This window comes from Aedes aegypti, chromosome 3, assembly GCF_002204515.2.
Source record: "Aedes aegypti strain LVP_AGWG chromosome 3, AaegL5.0 Primary Assembly, whole genome shotgun sequence".
Classification (NCBI taxonomy): domain Eukaryota; kingdom Metazoa; phylum Arthropoda; class Insecta; order Diptera; family Culicidae; genus Aedes; species Aedes aegypti.
The window spans coordinates 396,774,697-396,795,746 of NC_035109.1; the positions used below are offsets into that span (position 1 = coordinate 396,774,697).

The 21,050-nt window shown below is 41.1% G+C and overlaps 1 protein-coding gene across 3 annotated transcripts; it reads left to right on the top strand.

Moving 5' to 3' along the window:
- Positions 1 to 20,892, top strand: LOC5567889 (BAG family molecular chaperone regulator 2). 3 transcript variants are annotated; one of them, XM_001651875.2, is made up of 4 exons: positions 1 to 128; positions 2,685 to 3,065; positions 3,170 to 3,312; positions 20,148 to 20,892. In XM_001651875.2, exons 2-4 carry the CDS (start codon positions 2,905 to 2,907, stop codon positions 20,507 to 20,509), a joined length of 666 nt encoding a protein of 221 aa, XP_001651925.1. In that variant the 5' UTR covers positions 1 to 128; positions 2,685 to 2,904; the 3' UTR covers positions 20,510 to 20,892. The 3 variants fall into 3 exon arrangements, with proteins under 3 accessions (XP_001651925.1, XP_001651924.1, XP_001651926.1); XM_001651874.2 differs by lacking the exon at positions 1 to 128 and adding an exon at positions 1,966 to 2,095; XM_001651876.2 differs by lacking the exons at positions 1 to 128; positions 2,685 to 3,065 and adding an exon at positions 2,102 to 2,633.
- Positions 20,893 to 21,050: the final 158 nt, after the last annotated feature.

Consider the following 21,050-nt stretch of genomic DNA (forward strand, 5'->3'; position numbering starts at 1 on the left):
ACCAACCGTCTCGCGGCGCGACTGACTGTCAGATGGAAGGTGTTTTTCATTCCGAGTGCGTGATTTGTGTTTGATACAAGTGAAGTGTTGTTTTCCTGCGAAAATACCAGTTTTCATCAACTCTAAAGGTAACTGTTACTGCTTTCTCTAGTTAATTCGTGTAGCTATTAGTGTGATTGATAAGTTAGATTAATCGGAACCTTATTTACCGAATGCATTATGGTGCAGTTTCGGTTGCTATTGATTCTTCATCGTTCTGCATAAAGATCCCGATGGCACAGCTGCTGCGTGCAGAATTAAAGAACACTCACACATGCATAAGAAGAGAGAATGTCCGGGCATTAGGGTGGTTTCATAATGGATAAATTCTAATGAAGTTTTGATTATGCGAGATGTGCGAGTATTGTAAATATATTAATGCTTTGAATCATATTATTTAGGAGGGAAATGAATGTCTTGGATTAAACACAGTATTGAACAATACATTTGCAATTCTTTCGCAAAAAAACTTGTTAAAACTACAAATTTGTTGGAGGCACTAAAGGGGCTATTAAATTATGTCGATTATTAAAATTTGTCGAAAAATTCACTTTACTCAATCTATAGCGGCTCATTTACAAATTTCATTACATTATGGGTTGGGCTACGACTCAAAAAAAAAAAAAAAAATTGTAAATAAAATAAAAAAAAAAACATTTCTGGCGTTACGACAGATCGGACTAGATGATATCGTGGAATTGTGGAGATAAGTCAACAGCCCCATCAATTCTGATTTTTCCGATTCTATTTTGGTACATATACCTATTTCATAAAATTGACAAGTTCCAGTGTTACAAGAAATAGTGCAAGTATGGGGCTGTCCATTTATTACGTAAGACATTTTTCGGGGTTTTTCAAACCCCCCTCCCCCCATAGTAAGATTTTTTGTATGAAAATTAAAAATAAATTGTATGGCGCGTAAGAAATCTCAGACCCCCCCTCCCCCCATAAACCCTTAGGTAATTAATGGACCGCCCCTATGTTGTTATTTCGTATTGTGGAAGTATATTTTCCTGAAATCACTAAAATACACTGGTCCAGTCTGACTAAGCACCGACCAATCTGAATGAGCCCTTATTGCTTTTGAGCTTGTGCAAAAGAGAAATAGTGATACATAGGGTAAATGTACCAATAGTGGAGGTACTAAGCACGATTGAGCTTTATTTAAACGCCCAAATTCAAGATGCGCAATTTATGTACATGTTAATGTTGTAACGGTAAGTAACAACCGTTAACTTAATGAGAAAAATAATTTCATCGCAGTAATCCACGGCATATCAATGAAAAATAATACCTCCACTATTGGTATACTGTTCCTTTAGTTGCGGTATATTTTTAATTTGTGTTCCTATAGTTGCGGTATCCGTTGATTTCTCATGGGATCCTCCACTATAGGAACACTTTACCGCAACTATTGGTACAAGCAAGTAAAGTTTTAGCAATTTTAGTGATATTTCATCAGTTTTAAAGCAATTTGAATGCTCTTTTCAACTATTCCGTGAATCAACAAGCCAATACGTCGATTGGCAGTGTCGGTTCTGTGGGTAATGTAATAAAATCAGTGAAAACGGCACTACCGCAACTATAGGAACACCCACAACTAAGGGAGCACTTACCCTATATGTCAAAACTAAAACTATGACCAAAGTGTCATTTATTCAAATATGTCCATAATAACTTTTCTAACCGTTCAAAGTTGAAGTTGAAATCGAAAAATTGGCAAATATGTTATCCAATAACGTAGTAATAGTGTTGAATATTTCTATGTCCATTAATAGCTTCTATATTGTATGTGATCTAATAAACAAGCTAAAATGTGTATGATCTAGAACATTCAAGGGCAGTGACGATGTTCATCGAAGTGATATGCATTACCCCAGCATACCCTAGCTTATTGCGTCGAAACAGACGAAACTCACTCTCATTCACACACCTAGCTAAATGGGTTTGGGAAGATTCGAAAGAAGTAAAAACAAACGCTCTGTGTGTAGTGTAGTGAACAAAATACAAACTGTGTTATGTGCCACTGGCGGACGAAGCATGAAGCTATCCGAAGGTAGGTCTGGAAAATTCTAGAGGTTTTCTGTGCACAAGACGTATAAGCACACGTTAGGTTCCCAGCTCCTCCAGTGTGCATTGTTTTTCTTTGGTTTCCCTGTTTGGGACCCCCGGGAGATTGTGTCCGTGTGTTCTACGCGGCATCGATGTCCGCTCCGGATTAAATTGGATGTATTCAGAAGCCGCTCGTGAGCTATAGATGGCTTCAACGATATCACATACTCGCGAAAATTTACGCTTCAAAATTTAGCCATACCAATTGAACTTGTGAAGGCCAATTACTTTTACTTTGTTATATGTATGCTACTGAGTGCAGGCAAGGCAAAACTACTTCCGCAGAAAATGTTACGTGCCTTAATCGGTTTTTCGTGAATTAATAGTGCATTTGTCGCGAGTCACCCTTCTGGGTGCGCTTCGTTTGGCTATATGGCCGACAATTCATTCGCCGCTAGGGCCAAAAGGTCACGCTTCGATGAGCAGTTCGATCGAGAGTTCAGTGGCTTCGATCCGTCCAGCAATGCAAAAAGCACCCAAAGGTAACCGATGTCGCTTCAAGTGAATGTTTTTGTTCTTATCTCTACTTTCAGATTGCAAACATTGAACCAAAGTTCACCACAGAGTGATTCTATCCAGTGAAACCACATTCAAATAGAGTTGTGATCGATAGATGTGAAGACGTGAATAGTAACTAGTGTGCTAGTGTTGAGTTCCCCGTACAAAATCCGCTGAGAACCATAAACATTTCCTTAAGGCATTTAACGGGGTGTGATAGATTTGAATTGCTGTAACTGGTCTGGTCTGTAGCCAATGTCCTCAGCGCCGGAAACGGAACCAACCGATCCCGATACAATGGAAGTGGACACAGTTAGTGCCGAGTTTGGTGGTGGACCCAGTACCCAGGAGTGGGCGGTGATTCCGAAGATAGACGAAACGAGCATCGATCTGCTGAACAAACCACCGATCGAGAGGTTGATTGATAGATTCATCACAGCTAATCAATTTGCCATCTACCATATAACTAACATGTCCCCATCAAGCACCACTAACGATCCGTCTTTCTATTACGGTTCAGGTTCATCGGAATCCTCGATCAGCTCGATTCGAAAGTGGAAAAGCTGCGCAAGGACGCGCTGATGCTGCAGGAGAAGAAAGATTTCCTGGCCATGTCGATGGATTTGCTGAAGAACAACGAATATTTGACCGGACTGAACGAAAGTAAGTTAAATGATGTTAGTCACATTCTCTGCCGTGTGTGTGGGAGGTGGTTATTGTGCGAAATTAGGAAGGCAACATTTTGCGGTTTGCGTGGGTTTGGTTTTTGACTTTGGTGAGTCAGTGAGTTGAATGGTTTTTGGAGCTTCTTGTTTTAGGCGTAGGATTTCGAAGATAGGAGACATTCGTTGTTTGTTTCGTATAAACTAACGCGTTTGTGATCATGTGAAGGTGTTTTTGAGCTAGAGTACATTTGACCTTCTCTTGTTCATCACGGTTTTTGCAGGTTTGGATTGCCATTGAACGCAAGAAATATTTTGAATAAATATTACGATCAGTTGATGCTTTCACACGAGTCTATCCATAGACGGTGAAAGTGATCTGATGCGCTTATTATAGCATATAGGTTCAACAACGAATTGAATTGATTCTTCCCCTTTTCGTTGGCAACCTTTCCATTGGGTCTGCTTTGGTATACTCAGACACCAATTTAAAGGTTTATAAAAAAATCCACCTTACTTTTAGCTGTTACCAAATTTCATGCAGAGCTATATGCATGAGGTCTGCAAGTAATCCGTCATAAATCATCCTGGGTTTTTCCCAAGAAATTGAAATTTATCGAATGTTTCATCCAAAGGTACCATTATGCATTACCCTTGTTGAAAAAAAAACATGATTCTTGCATTTAGTAACCGTGAATCGCAAATCAGTTCCATCTGAACTTGCGATCCACTGTACACAAAAATTAATCCATAAAATTTTGAAGCATTCCTACACACTTAAACGGTTTCGCCGAGAACCCAACAGCTGATATCTCGGTAATAATTTGACGATTCTCGGTAAAACTTTTACCGAGATCTCGGTAAACGTTTACCGAATCTCGGTAACGTTCGCCGAGATCTCGGCAAAAAATTCGGATTGCCGAAATCTCGGTAAAATTTACCGAGCTCTCAGCTGTTGGGTTCTCGGCGAAAAATTTTACTGAGGTCGGTGAAATAATTTAAGTGTGTACAAGCGTTTTTTATGACATTTCCAGTCATCTGGCTATTGACTCTAATATCCTTTAGCAACTGCCTCCGTACTTCATATTTGTTGCTAGAATGTGACACAAATTCATACAAATTTCCATCGCAAGAAACGGTTTTATGCTGAATTTTCTGGCCTAGGTACTAGAATCAATCAAACCAGTACCCGACCAACCTAATTGTAAAATAGGTTCTTGAAGAGTTCATTTAAGATGTCTAAAAAGAAATGCTACATCAATTATATCTACACAGATTTTTCCTGGAGTTCTTCTATAAAATCCTGCAGGATGTTATCATGTTATCCAGTTTCTTTTTTTCCAATAGGTAGCCGGATCCTTCTTGGCACTTTTTATTCACATCGTCAGTGGGGTTTTTCAAAAGCTATCAAGCTCATATTTGGCCACAATATGCGTCGTATTAAAGTCAGTGTTTGGATTTCGATCAGAATAAGCCGATCGAACCATATTCGGAGAGTGTAACAGCTCGCGAACCACAACAATTCGTGGCACAACGCATTCGGAGAGCCATATGAATGTAAACATTCACTCTCTCGTTTGGTACGTAGCACGAGAGCGCTCAAGAGCAGCAACTCTCACAGACTGTAACAGTATAGCGAAATTCGGGAGATTTATGTTTTGCATAAAATTGGTAATAACTTTCATATTTTCAACCTTATTATAATCTATTGGACCATTGAACACCCCCTTTGGGTGCAAACATAACACAGAAAATAAAAAATATTCGCCTCTGTTTCTTGATCAGAATGAAAGAGGGTCAGCGAATGTTACAAGTGTTGACACACAATGATCGGCGCCAAACAGTGGGTGAAGTGTGTATGTCTTGTTTTCATTCATGGTTCGTTATCTTCAACGAACGATATATGTCATGCGGGTTGTGTGAATGCATGCTACTAAATGGGTTGAAATTGTGGCTCGTGTGTTAATGATCGTTAAGTTTTCCAAAGCCTGATTAAAGTGCTTCTGGTTGCAAAGTTTCAGACAATTTGATCGAGAAAAAAACCACATGCCAAAGTGAATCATGGAAGTGCCCAAGTATCTCTGCGCTCTAACTATTCCAACAAATCATAAAAAAAAACTTTCACTTGAGTCAAGGCCAGCCAAGGGCTGAAAGTCTCGTTAATAAAGACAATTCATTCATTCATTGAGTCAAGAGGCTCCTTAAGAGATCCTTGCATTAGTTCGAGTATTCAGTAGTCATCAGATATTATTCTAAAACTTTATTTAAAAATACTTTTTGCATCATTTTTGTAAAACTCTTCCAACTTGTATCAAGGCTTGATAGAAACTCCTCTGCGATGCAAAGATGAGGCGATTTTGCCGTTTTTCTGAGTAAAAACTGAACTTCAAATTTTTAACACTAGATCCTTAAGCGATTCGAGTGAGATTGCAAAAAAAAATGCGAGGATTTTTTCTGGTACTCTCTCTCTCTCTTGTTGCGATGGTCACCTTTACTCACGCTTCAAAAGAACTCTTGATTGTCCTATGCAAACAAGGCTGTCCTCGGGGAATTTTGAGAGGACTCTTTTTTGATAGAATTCACTCTGTTGTGTTTTGTGCTACATCTTCCTCGCTTATTTTTCGTAGCCTCTCTGCTTTAGCAGTTTTTCGCTCCCTCGCAAAGAGGCAAAGGCAGCACGCTGCTCTAGAGTCTGTAATCGAACTCTAATGATGTTGAGGAGTATTATAAAGCCTGCTTGTATCTGAGAAACTATCTTGTCAATTAACATTTCTTTTTGATAAAATCGTGAGTAAGTTTTTTGAAGATACACTGCATAAATTTGTTGAGAAATTCAGAATCCCTTAGTTTAGTTAGTTATTAATTTTATTAACGATACTTCAAGAGATACTCCTAGAAAAAATATTGGTTGGCATCCCAAATAAAAATCTTGGGGGAAATCCGTGAAGTAATCGCTGGAGGAATTCCTGAAGAAAGCTTTGAAGTAATATCTGAAGGCAACTAAGGGCATATGCATTAATAGATTACTGATTATATTCCTATTTAAAATTAGAATTCCATATTTCTCAGGAGCACATAAATGTACTGACGAGCCTCCGACCAAGCCCTCTCAGCTCATCGGAATCCTAGTATGCTGCGCTAGTCGGAGGCTCACGAAAATTCTGAAAGCGTGCGCTAGGTGATGCGCTCCCGAGAAGACTCATCGCATGCGCTGCTCGGCGCTACCACGGCTCGCCATCGGTATGTGAAATATGTGAAACAACTGCTTAGTAACGAAGAGCCTCTACAACCATGTTTGCCTTATTATGCTGGTGTACCATCCCAGTAAACACACTGTCATATATGATGTGATATCAGAGTACAAATGTGGAGGCTATATACGTACATCTTGCATGCAGCCTTATGGCGCCTGTAGGTATATCGCCTCCACATTTGCACTCTTATGCGCTATCGTATACGAGTTTGTGTTTACTGGGATGGTGTCTAGATGGCCTACATGATATGGTCGAAGACTCGCGATCCAAAAGTTACAATTTCGATTATCGTTGAAAAATTTTGTCATCACTTCAATTATTGCGCTGAATTTTAAACAGCACATGTGACGGAGCGCATGAGACAGCATTGAGACACATCTCACCATGAAAAGTCTCACAATGTACAGCGTGCCCGTGCGCTTGCAAGCAATGAGGCTCCTGCACCTAAGGCTACAGCACATACACATTTTTTTTAGTCTTTATTAGGGTGATTTTTAGCGCATACGACTAGTTCATCACCACAAAAAGCGCATATACAGTAACTCCATTTAAAATCATAATGATACCTAGCGTAATGTGACGACGCGTTTCCAAGGAAATTTTTAGAAGTGTCCTTAGAGCAATGGCCTAACGGATTCTCTGAGCATATGTGGCAGACCTCCTACCTTCTAAAAGCTTCTTGTTTATGGAATAATTGAAGAGACCAAAATGCCTGATGCAATGGAACCTGTCCACAATTTGAAAAACCGACTTCGGTAGAAGTGCAGCAAGGTGAGGTGAGTGGGTGTCTTTGAAATGTTACAGCTCAGAAAAAATCTGCAATATGCATGCAGAAACCGTTCCAGAGGGGTGGGTGGTTATCATAACTGTCTATTTTCCTACTAACGTTTTAGAATGAGGATGTTGCAATATAAGCAGACAATTTGATCATTCTAAAATGCTGCAACCAATATTTCTGAATTATCAGTTAATTTTTTAGATGTTCAATCAAACATTTATTTGTTTTGGTTGATAAATTTCATTTATATTTGTTATATTTCTCTGGAAATATGATGAATAACTTTGACCAAATAATTAACATAATTTCAACTGTGATTTTCTGGTGATGTTCTTGGCGTACATTTCCACTCAGAACTTGCACATCATTTAAGTGTTGTGAGAGCGTACTTACTACATGTCGAATAAGAACTTTACGGTATCCCAGTATAGATTTTACATGATCATTCGAAAGCTAGTTAGAAGGAAAATTGCTGATTGAAATATTTACAGCTACAATGCTAATAACTATTATAACATTATGACTCGAAAGAACTACATAATATGAAAGATGAAACTTGATATTGTGAAGAGAAAGAAGTTATTTACTGAAATGACACATACATTTTTCTTCTACTTTATCTTTTGGCGTTATATCCCGTTTGGGGCAGATCCTAGTTCTAGCTTAATGTTGCAGGAGCGTATCCACAGTTGACTGAGAGCTTCCATTGTCAAAGTTGTCATTCTGCATTCGTACATCGTGTGGTACATACGATTTCATTTACGGCAAGATCCTGAACTAGACAAACCTGATCCTGATCGCAGGTGTTCATCCCGAACAGAAACAGTATTAATATACCAATCTCCAGAAGATATTTCAAATGTCCTGGAGGTTTTGTTGGATTATTTTTCTTTCTGGCGTTACGTCCCCACTGGGACAGAGCCTGCTTCTCAGATTAGTGTTCTTATGAGAACTTCCACAGTTATTATCTGAGAGCTTACTATGCCAATGACCAGTTTATCATGTGTATATCGTGTGGCAGGTACGAAGATACTCTATGCCCTGGGAAGTCGAGAAAATTTCCAACCCGAAAAGATCCTCGACCGGTGGGATTCGAACCCACGACCCTCAGCTTGGTCTTGCTGAATAGTTGCGCGTTTACCGCTACGGCTATCTGGGCCCCTTGTTGGATGGATTTTCCGAATTAGGCTTAATAAACTGAAACAAAACATGCTGTAGGATTTTCTAAAAGCTGTTTTGAGAAATATCTGAATGCTTCATCAGAGATATTTTAGAAAAATTTTCGAAGGAGCAGTATGGTATTCTCATATAAACCAACAATCGCATACCGCACGTAAGGAACTCAGGTTGATCCCGGGTCTGGATCATTTGACATTAGGTTACTAGGCATAATGGACATTTGGTGTAATAGTCGTTTGGACCAACATAGTTTCATCAAGAAAATCTTTTGAAAGAAAGGATATATGTCTACCGGCCTGCTTCCGCTAATCCCCGGCTATCCAAACCGAGCTCTCCGATCAACGGAACCGCCTCCAATCGATTCAGTCAACTTTTAATTGCCCGAACCGTAAACTGAACCCGTTACATATCCCAGAAATCTGTGCTGACGGTGTGATTAGATCGTTTACTTCGTCTGATCACCAAAATTATGTTTTATGTGTGTAATTCTCGCATAATCGTATCCAAAGTTTGTGCTTCTGTTGTGGGAACATTGTGCTCATAAAATTTAAAAGCAATCAAGGTGATACGTTAAGTGGAAACCCCAAGATTCATTGATTCATATTAGCATTTACTGAAGCTTGTTTGTTACCTGTATCGTTTGTTTTCGTCCGGGCGACATGCCCGTGGAGATGGATGCTGTAGCCAACCGTGCGCGCAGTGCGCTTTGCCGATCAGAGATAGTGACGACAGTGTCGAATGCTTCGGTCGTTGTAAACTGTCTATACATATCCACTGTTTACCCGATGCGACGAACGAGGAGATAATATTATTGCGGAAGATCAGAAATGCTGTGTTCGTATGCGATACGTGTTTGAGTCTTGTCGAATTCGACGATAGGCACAGTGAAAAACGATTCGACGAAATTGCCAAGAAATTGGAGTACCTCGCGGGTGTAGTGGAAAACGTGAAAAATTTCGATCAAACTGTGAAGAGAGTTGTGTGCGAAGAACTAGCACGAGCGAATAAGCGTGATGCAGCTGCTCTTAGTGAAAAAGACGATGTATCCCACCGTATGGTTACACGCTCGTCTGCTAAACGGAAAAAAATTGACAATTTGGAGAATCGCGTTGAGGAAGATGTCACGCCAAAATCAACTTTTGCGGAAGTGTTGAAAAAGCGTGCTGAAAAAAGAGTGATGGAACAACCAAAGAAAGTTCAGTCGATTCAGAAACCAAATCCAGTGGTCGTTGTGAAACCTAAGGCAGGTGTGCAAGTTGAAGATGTACGAGCTGAGCTGCGGAAGAAGGTGGATGCTAGACAGCTAAACGTTGAGAAGGTGATGAGTGGAAAATCCGGCGAAGTTGTGATTGCGTTGAAAGATGAGCAAAGCGTGAAATTGTTAAAGGAAAACGTTGAGAAAAATATGGGTGGCTTGTACGATGTGAACGTTAGAGAAAGTATTAAACCAACTATCAAATTGATCGGTATGAGCGAAGAAATGAATGAACAGGAACTCAAAGAAACCTTGGTCGATCAAAACATAGCTTTCGAGAATCTCAAGCACTTCAAACTGTGCAAGTTATACTGCAACGAAAAACTGCGGTTCAATAATGTCAGCGCAATCATTGAGCTCGATGCTGAAACGTTCCGAAAAGCCATGCTTGAAGAAAAATTGAACTGTGGATGTGTTGTACTTTTAAACTAGATGTTTATTGATCGAATGGTAAGTACAGAATGACGGAGTAGCAATATTGTTCGCCTTTTATATTGTCAGGTTGCTAGTGGTTGCTAAGGCAAGTTCGAGTGGTTACCCAAACAACACTGACTTGGTAGTTGACTACTACGATTCTCCGACTTGGTCGTCGACTACTATGTTAGTCTACAACATTCCTCCCTTCTTATTTCCAGAATACCAGGAAAGGCTCTAATCTGGATGGCATCTGAATTATACGTTTGGGACGGCTTGTGGAGGGTTCCTCATCAGATTGTACTTCTGGCTGGGACCGCTGTGTTGATTCCAGAGGGTTAACATCAGGAGCTTCAATCTCGGGTTGAACTTCATTTTCCTCATCATCATCCTTTGTAATTTCTTGATTGTGTTCAGAATCTGGAGAAGCGTCAACATCGACCATATTTTGTTGAGCGTTTTCGGTATTCTCTTGTAATCCAAATTCATCCACAAATATGCTTAATGGAGATGGTACTGTTGAATTCCTAGGTACCGTTTGTTCATCAAAACGGTGCTTGATTTGATTGGCATGTGAACGAATCAATTTCCGTCTGCCATGCCAGTCGTCCAGTAGAACATTGTAATTCACCTGTCCAATAGCTTCAATGATGATTCCGGAAGCCCATTTCCATTTTGAATTGGTTTGGTAGACCTTTGCATAAACGGTATCACCTGCCTTTAGTTTCCGAGGTACTACGCCATGCTTCCGATTGAATTGGACATTCTGGTCGTGATTGATTATTGGTGTCACCGGTTGTCGTGGTTGAAGTAAGCTTAATACTGTTCGCATGTTTCTTCCAATCATTAGCTGGGATGGTGTTTTACCATTTAGGACACGACTTGGGGTTGTTCTGTAGGCTTGAAGAAAGATTTGCAATGATTCAGAGATATTCTCCCCCTTGTTGATTTTGAGCAACGCTGACTTCAAAGTTTCTACAAAACGTTCAGCCTGGCCATTAGACTGCGGATGGTACGGAGATATTCGCAAATGTTGAACTCCATTCTTCTTGCAAAATGTTGCGAACTGCACCGATGAAAATTGTGTACCGTTGTCCGAAACGATGGTGGTTGGAATTCCAAAACGAGCGAATGATTCATCCAGGAAATTGATTACTGCTGCAGTAGTTGGCGATCGTACAATGTTGATTTCCGGCCATTTGGAAAAAGCGTCGATTACTATCAAAAAGTGCAATCCGTTAACTGGACCAGCAAAATCTATATGAATGCGTTCCCAGGGAGACTGTGCGAGCGGCCACGATTGCAGAGGAACCTTCGGAAGTGTCTTCGAGTGCATGGCACAGCTGTCGCATCGCTTGACGTAATCAGAAATGCTTTCATCGATTTTTGGCCAGTAGACGTGACTTCGTGCAAGCGCTTTCATTCTTTCCATTCCTGGATGTCCTTTGTGGAGCTGTTTTAGTATCCGTTTGCGTAGTGTTTCAGGAATCACCAACCGGCTTGAGAGCATTACACATCCCTTCACCAATTCTAGCGCGTCTTGATGAGTGTAAAATGCTCGAACATCGGGGTCTGTGATGTCTTTGGTGCTGGCTGGCCATCCATTCTCGATATGGCTGACTACTTGCTGGAGTACGGGACACTTGACTGTTGAGTTGCGAACCATGTCAAACGTAACAGGAAGGAACCCGACTGCTTCTTGGAGAGGTACTTCGATGTCGTCTTCCAGCTGGATTGAAGCAATGACAAAATCTTCCTCTGGTCTTGAATGCTTGCTGATTAGACGAGAAAGAACATCAGCATTTCCGAACTGGGTGGTGGATACATATTTGATCTCGAAGTCATAGCAAAGAAGCGTCAGTGCCCAACGTTGTAAGCGATTGGCGGTGTGGATTGGTATTCCCTTTTTTGATCCAAAAATTCTCAATAGTGGCTGATGATCCGTCTGAAGAGTGAATTTACGTCCAAGTAGCATTCGGTGGAACTTCGTGACTGCATACACCAAAGCTAGGCCTTCCTTTTCTACCTGTCCGTAACGTTTTTCAGCATCAGTAAGAGAACGGGATGCATGGGCAACTGCTTTGACAGAGCCATCGGGAAATTTATGCATTATGCATGCTCCAATTCCTGATTGAGATGCGTCTGCTGCAACGATTATTTCCAATGTTGGGTCGTAATGGGTGAGTAGAAGATCTGACTGGAGTACTTTTTTGAATTTCTCGAAAGATTTCTGGCATTCGTTGCTCCAGACAAACTGAGCATCTTTCTTGAGAAGTGCATCAAGTGGTTTTCGTAGTTGGTGCATTTCCGATACAAACTTGCCATAAAAATTTACTGCACCGAGGAAGGATCGAAGACTGGTGATGTCACTTGGAGGGGGCATCTTGACAATAGCTTCTATTTTCGCAGGATCCGGACGTAGACCAGATTCGTCAACGATATGTGCAAGATACTTGATTTGATGTTGAAGGAGATTGCACTTTTCTTCACGAAGAATGAAACCATATTCTTGCAGCCGTTGAAAGAGTGCAGTGAGAATTTCATGATGCTCCTTTTCGGTCTTGCTGAATACCATCAAGTCATCCAGGAACGATTCTACACCCTTGAGATCTGCGATCATAGTGTTCATAAGCTGTTGAAATGCTCCAGGAGCGGACTTCACCCCAGGTGCTAGCCGGTTGAATCGAAAAAGTCCTCGGTGGGTGTTGATTGTCAGTAAATTTTTTGAGTTGTCGTCTACTTCCACTTGCAGGTAAGCGTCGCTTAAATCGATTATGCTGAAATATTTGCAGCCATTCAGCTTGCTGAAAATGTCTTCTGGAACTGGCAATGGGTAGTTGTTTGATTCCAGGGCGGCGTTTAGTCCGGTCGAATAATCGGCACAGATCCGTATCTTTCCTCCTGGTTTCTTAACCACAACGATTGGTGCAGCCCACTGTGAAAAATCAACCGGAGTGATAATATCCAGTTTTTGTAGACGGTCCAGTTCAGCATCGACTTTTTCCACTGACGTGAATGGAACGGGGCGTTTCGGTCTGTAGACTGGCATAGCTTCGGGCTTCAGGAACAGACGTACCTTGGTTTTTGTGCAGTGTCCAAGACCTTGCCGGAAAACTTTGGGAAATCTTGCCTTGTAATGCTGTATTGCGTTCGACCTATCAGCGTGAACTTGATTGCAAATCGTCGACAATGGCATGTTCCAAAGTCCAAACAAGTCGATCCATTCCAGACCAAAGAGGTTGAGGTCATTGTTGGCCACGTAAAGCTTTCCAATTTTGGTGACACCTCCAAAAGTGACTGAGCTTTGAAGTTCACCAAGAAGCTGGAGAGGCTTGCCAGACGCTGTTGTTGCTGCCCTTGTGGTAGGTAGTAGTTTGGGTGATCCGAGTTTTCTCCAGAGTTTCCGAGAGATAATCGTGATGTCCGAAGCCGTGTCGAATTGCAGCGTTACTTCAGAGCCATCGATCGTCATAGTCAGGAACTTTCGTCTGGACTCGCTACTAACCTGGTTGATTGCGAAAACACCGTTGACCTTGGAATTTTTCTTCTTCGAAATGGATGTCTTCGCCGAATAGCAGCCACAGTAGCCCTCTTTGTGTCCGGTTTGTTTGCAGTCCTTACAAACGTGGTTGGTAAACGAGCAATCACGAACGAAGTGCATACCGCCACACTGCCAACATGGTGTCTTCGGATTGGTTGATTTGCCGCTTGGTTTGTTTTTCGGTCCAGATGAATTCGGCTGAGACTTCTTCTGTTTGATTGCGCAGACGGAGCTCACCGATGTTTGCTTCTGTTCCACCATCGCGGTATCAAGTTTGAGATTTTGAAGACGCTGACATTCTGCAATAAGCGATTCGAGCTTGCATTCGTCGTCTGCATTCGTTTCGAGCTTTGAGAGTAGCCGTGTTCGAATATCCGTGTCTTTCGAGGAACGAAGTCCGCAAATGAAGATCAAACTCTTGAACTGGTCTGCGGTTAACTTGTTCAGTTCGAAATCTTCACAGAACTTGTTGACTGTCCCCGCGTAAGTGACAAAATCGTCCGCATCGTTTTTCGTCAGCTGGAAGCACTGGTACCTTTTGCTGAAGAGCGAAATCCGGATGCTGAATAATTCCTTGAGTCGCTTCACGGTTTCTTCGAATGTGAACTCTCGGGGATGTTTCGGAAGGACGAAATTGACGTAGCGATCGAAAACGTTGACGCTGAGGCTTCTTAGGAGCAAACGTACTTTCGCAGCATCGTCCAATTTCGCACCGTCCTTCAGGAAGAGATCCTCGTATTTGCGGTACCACCGGTCGAAAACCTGACCATTGTCCGGATCGTAGGAGAACTCGCTGATGTTCGATGCCAAAGATTCAATAATGAATTCCGAGTTGCTTGAAGATCGGCCGGATGCGGAGCCCTCTTGAATGCCGAAGCGCTCCAGCAAGACCATCAATCGCGCGTTTTGCTCTGCCATCTGCTGATTCTGCCGAACAATCTGCTGCATCAGAGTTTCGCTGTCGCCGCCAGGTGGTGCCATGATTCTTCCTCTTGAGCTTGAGTTCTTGATATCCTCGTCGCCAAATGTTGTACTTTTAAACTAGATGTTTATTGATCGAATGGTAAGTACAGAATGACGGAGTAGCAATATTGTTCGCCTTTTATATTGTCAGGTTGCTAGTGGTTGCTAAGGCAAGTTCGAGTGGTTACCCAAACAACACTGACTTGGTAGTTGACTACTACGATTCTCCGACTTGGTCGTCGACTACTATGTTAGTCTACAACAGGATGGGATAGATGTCGAGTGAAAGACGGCTTGCGAGTGACGCGGTGTTACAATTGTTGTGCTTTCAACCATAAGAGTAAAGATTGTAAAGCAGCAACTCCGAAGTGCGCTGTGTGTAGTGGAAGTCATCTGGTGAGCGAATGTCAATCGAACGTTTCTGAAGACCCTCTCCCTGGATCCGAAGAAGTTTCACAATATCCGTTTGGAGAAAGCTGCTGTTTTGCTGGATGTTCTATAGCAGTTGATACCCCTGCTTTGTCAGGTAATTTTGAGAATAGTATATGCCTCGCCGAAGTTAGACAAGATGCTGCGCCCTTTTTAAGCCAATGCGATCCACAGAACGATATGACTTGCCGATTGCCCGATTCTGACGACTTTCTCCCTGGATCCGAAGAAGTTTCACGAAGTCTCTTTGACGAAAACTGCTGTTCTGCTGGATGTTCTATAGCAGTTGATACCCCTGCTTTGTCAGGTAACTTTGAGAATGGTATATGCCTCGTCAAAGCTAGGCAAGATGCTGCGCCCGTTTTAAGTCAATGCGATTCACAGATTGATATGACTTGCCGATTTCCCGATCATGACGACCCTCTCCCTGGGTCCGAAGAAGTTTCACGAAATCCCTTTGGCGAAACCTGCCGTTCTGCTGGATGTTCAGTAGCAGTTATCCCTACTTTGTCAATGCTCGTTGGTGATACTGGTCTTCAGGATGGAGGCAACTGTACAGGAATAATAGAAGCAGTCGACACTCCTGCTCCGTCAGGTAATTCGATGGACAGTATATGTCCTGCCGAAGCTAGACTTGATGCTGCACCTCTCCTAAATGTAAACGCATTCCAGGCGGCCCATCTACTGCCATTGTCTAACGGATCCATCTCAAGTCATGCTGATGCTCCGGAAGAATCTCTTCGCATTTACTATCAGAACGTCAGGAGCCTACGTAGCAAAGCCGACGATATTCTTACCGCTACGTGTGAAGCAGAGCATGATGTTATAGTGTTGACTGAAACTTGGCTTAACGATCAATTTCATGCTGCACAGTTTTTTGGAAACCATTACACCGTAAACCGTAAAGACCGTTGTGCTGTCAGCACGGGTAAATCCAGAGGCGGAGGAGTTCTGATTGCTGTATCGAACCGGCTGATCTCCGATGTTGCCCCTTTAGTAACAGATGACCTGGAACATTTATATCGCTTACGAGAATATCGACTGGACCCAAATAGAAAGCATGAACGATATTGACTTGACTGTTAGCTTCTTCAATCAAACAGTGACCTCCATGTTTGAGCAATACATCCCTGTTGTTCAACCACGTTGCAAACCACCTTGGTCGAATGCCTACTTACGTCGCTTGAAACGTACACGCGCATCTGCTCTGAAAGCATATTCCAGAGAACGCAATGATTATACGAAGCACTGTTTTGTGTCTGCCAGCAACCGCTACCGCCGCCATAATCGTTTTCTGTACTCCAAGTATGTGGAAAGGAAGCAGTCGGAGCTAAAACAGAATCCTGGAAATTCATAAACGAGAAGCGTAGTGAGCATGGTCTGCCAACTAATATGTTTCTTGGAGAAACTACTGTCAACTCAACCGAAGCAAAATGTAACCTCTTCGCCGACCATTTCTCTAGTGTATTCAATCCAGATGCTGCAACGGATCAACAAATTGAAACTGCTTTACGCGACGTTCCTGAACACATTATTTCTTTAAGTGCTGTAGAATTCACCGATAATGATGTCTTCCAAGCTCTTTGCGGAATGAAGCCTTCATCTGTACCTGGTCCAGACGGTATTCCATCGGTAATGTTGAAAAAATGCGCTGGAGCCCTGTGCCAGCCATTGCGTATGATGATAAATCTTTCTTTGCGGAGTGGTAGATTCCCTGAATGCTGGAAACGCTCGTATATGTTCCCAGTTTTTGAAAAGGGTGACAAGAAAGATATCGTCACTTCACTGTGCGCGGGTTCTAAGCTGTTCGAGATTTTGATGGGAGAGGTGTTGTTTCGAAAGATGCAACCGTACATTGCTACAGAGCAGCATGGCTTTTTCCCTGGGCGTTCCACAAGCACGAACTTGCTTGAGTTTACTTCGCTTTGCATGACCGGAATGGACGGAGGGGCGCAAATCGACACAGTGTACACCGACCTTAAAGCAGCGTTTGACAGAATAGATCATCGAATACTTCTAGCAAAACTTGATCGTCTAGGTGTATCATACGATATTGTTCTTTGGCTTCGATCTTACTTGTGCAACCGTAAGCTGTCTGTAAAAATTGGTGACACAGAATCGTTTATGTTTTGTAACACTTCGGGAGTTCCACAAGGCAGTAATTTAGGACCATTATTATTTGCTATATTTTTCAACAACGTGTGCTGTTTGCTTCCGCAAGGCTGTAAGCTAGTGTACGCTGATGACTTGAAATTGTACCTCCATATTCGTTCTACTGGTGATTGTCTCGAGCTTCAACGATTGATTGACTTGTTTACTGAATGGTGTAATCGAAATCTTCTTATTGTTAGTGTTTCTAAATGTTATGTGATAAGTTTAAGTCATAAGAAAAATGACATTGAATATCCCTATTGTATTGACAATCAGCAACTGACAAGAGTATCTGAAATTAAGGACTTAGGTGTAATTCTGGATAAAAAGTTAACGTTCCATAGTCATTACCTCCAAACAATTGCTAAGGCCAACAAAAACCTAGGGTTTATAATGCGTGTCGGTTATGAATTCCGCGATCCGTATTGTTTGAGAGCTTTATATTACTCGCTTGTCCGTTCTGTGCTGGACAGCAATTCATGGAGTATGGAGCCCGCATAGTAATAATTGGATAACCCGAATTGAATCCATACAGTCGAAATTTGTGAGGTTTGCTTTAAGATTTCTTCCTTGGGCCAATAGATATGAGCTGCCTCCATATGAAGATCGTTGTCATCTTTTGAGAATGGAACCATTGTATATAAGACGAAACCATCAAAAAGCATTATTTTTAGCTAAAATATTAACTAGTAAGATAGATTCACCTAAGATTTTAGGAACAAATAATGTTGGGATTTATGCCATCGAAAGACCGTTAAGAACTAGAGGATTTTTGTACCTTCCTTCTCGTCGTACACTTTACGGGCTTAATGAGCCTTTAAGATCCATGTGCAATGTGTTTAATTCAGTGTATTATTTGTTTGATTTTGACTCGTCTATAGAAATTTTTAAAAATCGACTCCGTAATGCTCGTTAATATTAGCTGTGTTAGAATAACTTTAGACTAAGTAGATCATGTAGACCATGTTGTTCGATGATTATTTCACATTAAATATTAAAAACAAAATCGAAATAAGGCTCGTTCATGATTGTCCAATCCCCACGAGAAGGGAAACCCCCATTTGTTCGAAAAAACCTGGTTATAGGACTCTGCACAAAAATGTATCTCTCCCTTTCACTCTTTCGTAAAATTTGTAAACAACAAGACCAGTAAAAGTCAAAATCCCATACAAAATCATAACAGTGCAGAGGCCTATTCCGTAAATCAAATATTCATATACCGTGGTGAATCAAAATCCGGACGGTAACAATATCCGGACACTCTCGTAATTTTCATCGATTAATGGTGAAATTTAATGAATATACGTTCATTTTAGTTTATATTTTCTATTATGAACATAACTGATCGTTGTACATTCATTTGTAATCTAGTTACCGTGCCAGTACCATATTATAGACAGCGCCATATTCTGAACGGTCCGTTCCTTATGTTGAACATTTATTGTTTTTACATTCAAATTAGTAAACTGTTAGTTCGAAACATGATTCATTGTAACATTTCAAAACTAAAATACATGGTTAAGTTGTTTTTTCAACAAATATTATACGTAAAGTTCGTTTGCTGTCCATAATAAGGAACAATGTGTGTTCATAATTGGGACCATTGATGTATATGGTGTCCATAATTAGGAACATGCATGATTTTTAAAATAATTGATAATTGATGGACGTTTTATTTTAATCTATACGTTTATTTAGATAATAGACAAATGCAACGGCAAGACAAACCAATATCCCAGCTGTTGAAATCCTTAATAATTTAAGTTTTTCAAATTGGATTTTCTTAACCGTACAGAATATGATGCTTGCACGGTACCTTTGAAAAATAGGGAATAATAACGAAAACAGAAAATTGCTTCAGTCAAATGTCTTTTCTCTGCTGTGCAAGTGATTTTGAAGGTAGCGTCGACGAACGAACCACAACATGTAGTGAACGATAATAGTTGAGAATTTTACAAATAATGTTAGTGTTTCCAACATGTTTTGTTCACGAAGTGATAGTTAAACAGTTCCGTGGTATCATATTCCTGAAATATGCAGTAAATATCTGCTAAAATTGAAGAAAAGTGTCTGTCCGGTTTTGGAGCTAAGTGGATTTAAATCCGGACATTGAATATAAACCGCATATTTTAATGGTGTAAGAACTTTATCTACATTAAAAACGAAAGAAAACATCAAAAAACTATCAATGTTTATGGAATGAGTGTTCAGACCAATGCGATGCACCGTTTTGTGTAGAAAAAAGAAATCAGTGATGGTTGCAACTCGAATCACAGGCGTTTCAGTTCAGGTAACCAAATCTAAATTTTTTCTACATTTCAATAGCTTTAACTAGTACAGGATAAATGCATTTCATAAACTTCAATACACAATTTAACTTCAAGTGTCTGGATGTATAGACATGATTTTCTATAGGTGTCCGTATTTAATGACAAGACAACTCTATTTTTTTTAACTGTTTTCAGTATAAAATCTCAACTTTTATCTGAAATTTTATCAATTATACTTAGATCTGGCATAAAATCGTTCGCTGGATAAAAAGATTCCAATTTAATATGAAAAACACTTAGCAAAAACGGAGGTTGAAGATTTGTGCCTTCTTAAGCGTCCGGATAGTGATGCACCACGGTATCTAACGAAATTAAAAAAAAAAATAGTACCGTATCCTATTCTGGGCATTTTGGATGCACTTCAACAGAAGGGTTTTTACAATCTACTGTGCTCAAATTTGGGCACAATATGCGTCGTACTCTTATTGCAAAGTTTCGTACCATACCATGCAAAAGTGAATCACACAAATGCCCAAGTAGTTCTCTTTTTTTCACCGAATATCGGCTTCTTTAATACCTACATCATATTCTCTTCTTCACAGGTGAATACGAAGAAATCAACTGTTACGTCCAGCGGATAAGCGGTCGGTTGGCGACGGTCGAGCTAAGCGTTTGCACGGTTCGCGATCGAGCTCAGGAGGATTCCCTGCATTTGGTGAACAGTTTGATTGACGAGATCATCTCCAGCTCGGATGCGGTGCTGTCCCGACTGCGCTGCCAGCAGTTCCTCAATGCCTGCAGCACAACTGACACGACCATCTACACCGAACTGGACCCGGCCATGTGTTCGGATAAGAAGTTTGAATGTGCCCTGCTCGGTTGTACCCTGGACGATCAAAAGACCATCAAGAAGCGTCTGCAGGCACTGTTGGATTACCTCATCAAGCAAACAGTTGTCCATTGAGGGCAAAACCGATGAACGTAATCGTGATTCTTAAGCGAACGCTCCTCTCCAACATGTGTCAGCTGTACAGCAGTTAGATTAACATATTTTAGTTTGAATATAATGTGTCGAACCGGGCGCAATAGCATATACTTAGTACTTAGAGTAGAGAGTAGAATTTTTGAGGTGGGATTGACATTTCCGTTTGCATCCTTCTACCGTTAAAAAGAACCGTCAATAGGAAATAATATGTAGTGTTCAGAAGGTCGACACAGAGGCAAACGATTGTAAGTCCTAGTTTAAATTCGTATGATTTCCACCACCAGTAAGTGCAGTTAGGGTGTAAGAGCAATGCAATAAGTCTGATGAATCGTTATATGAATAAAATTGCGTGGCGTCCCAAAGGCACGATTTTAAATATCAAACTGGAACCGAATCCGATACTGCCATCCAGCGATTGATTTAGTTCAGTTGGTTCGATCTCATTTTGCGAGAAACGTCGCCACTACTGTGCAAATGTTTTGCAGATGTGGGCCAGTGATAGGTGCTTGCAAAAGCAGTT

Bases quoted from the DNA above. Each gene is read 5' to 3' on its own strand.
- LOC5567889 (XM_001651875.2), top strand. From the start codon at position 2,905: ATGTCCTCAGCGCCGGAAACGGAACCAACCGATCCCGATACAATGGAA. The intron at 3,066-3,169 runs GTTGATTGATAG...ATTACGGTTCAG, and splicing joins AACAAACCACCGATCGAGAG to GTTCATCGGAATCCTCGATC. The intron at 3,313-20,147 runs GTAAGTTAAATG...TCTTCTTCACAG, and splicing joins TTTGACCGGACTGAACGAAA to GTGAATACGAAGAAATCAAC.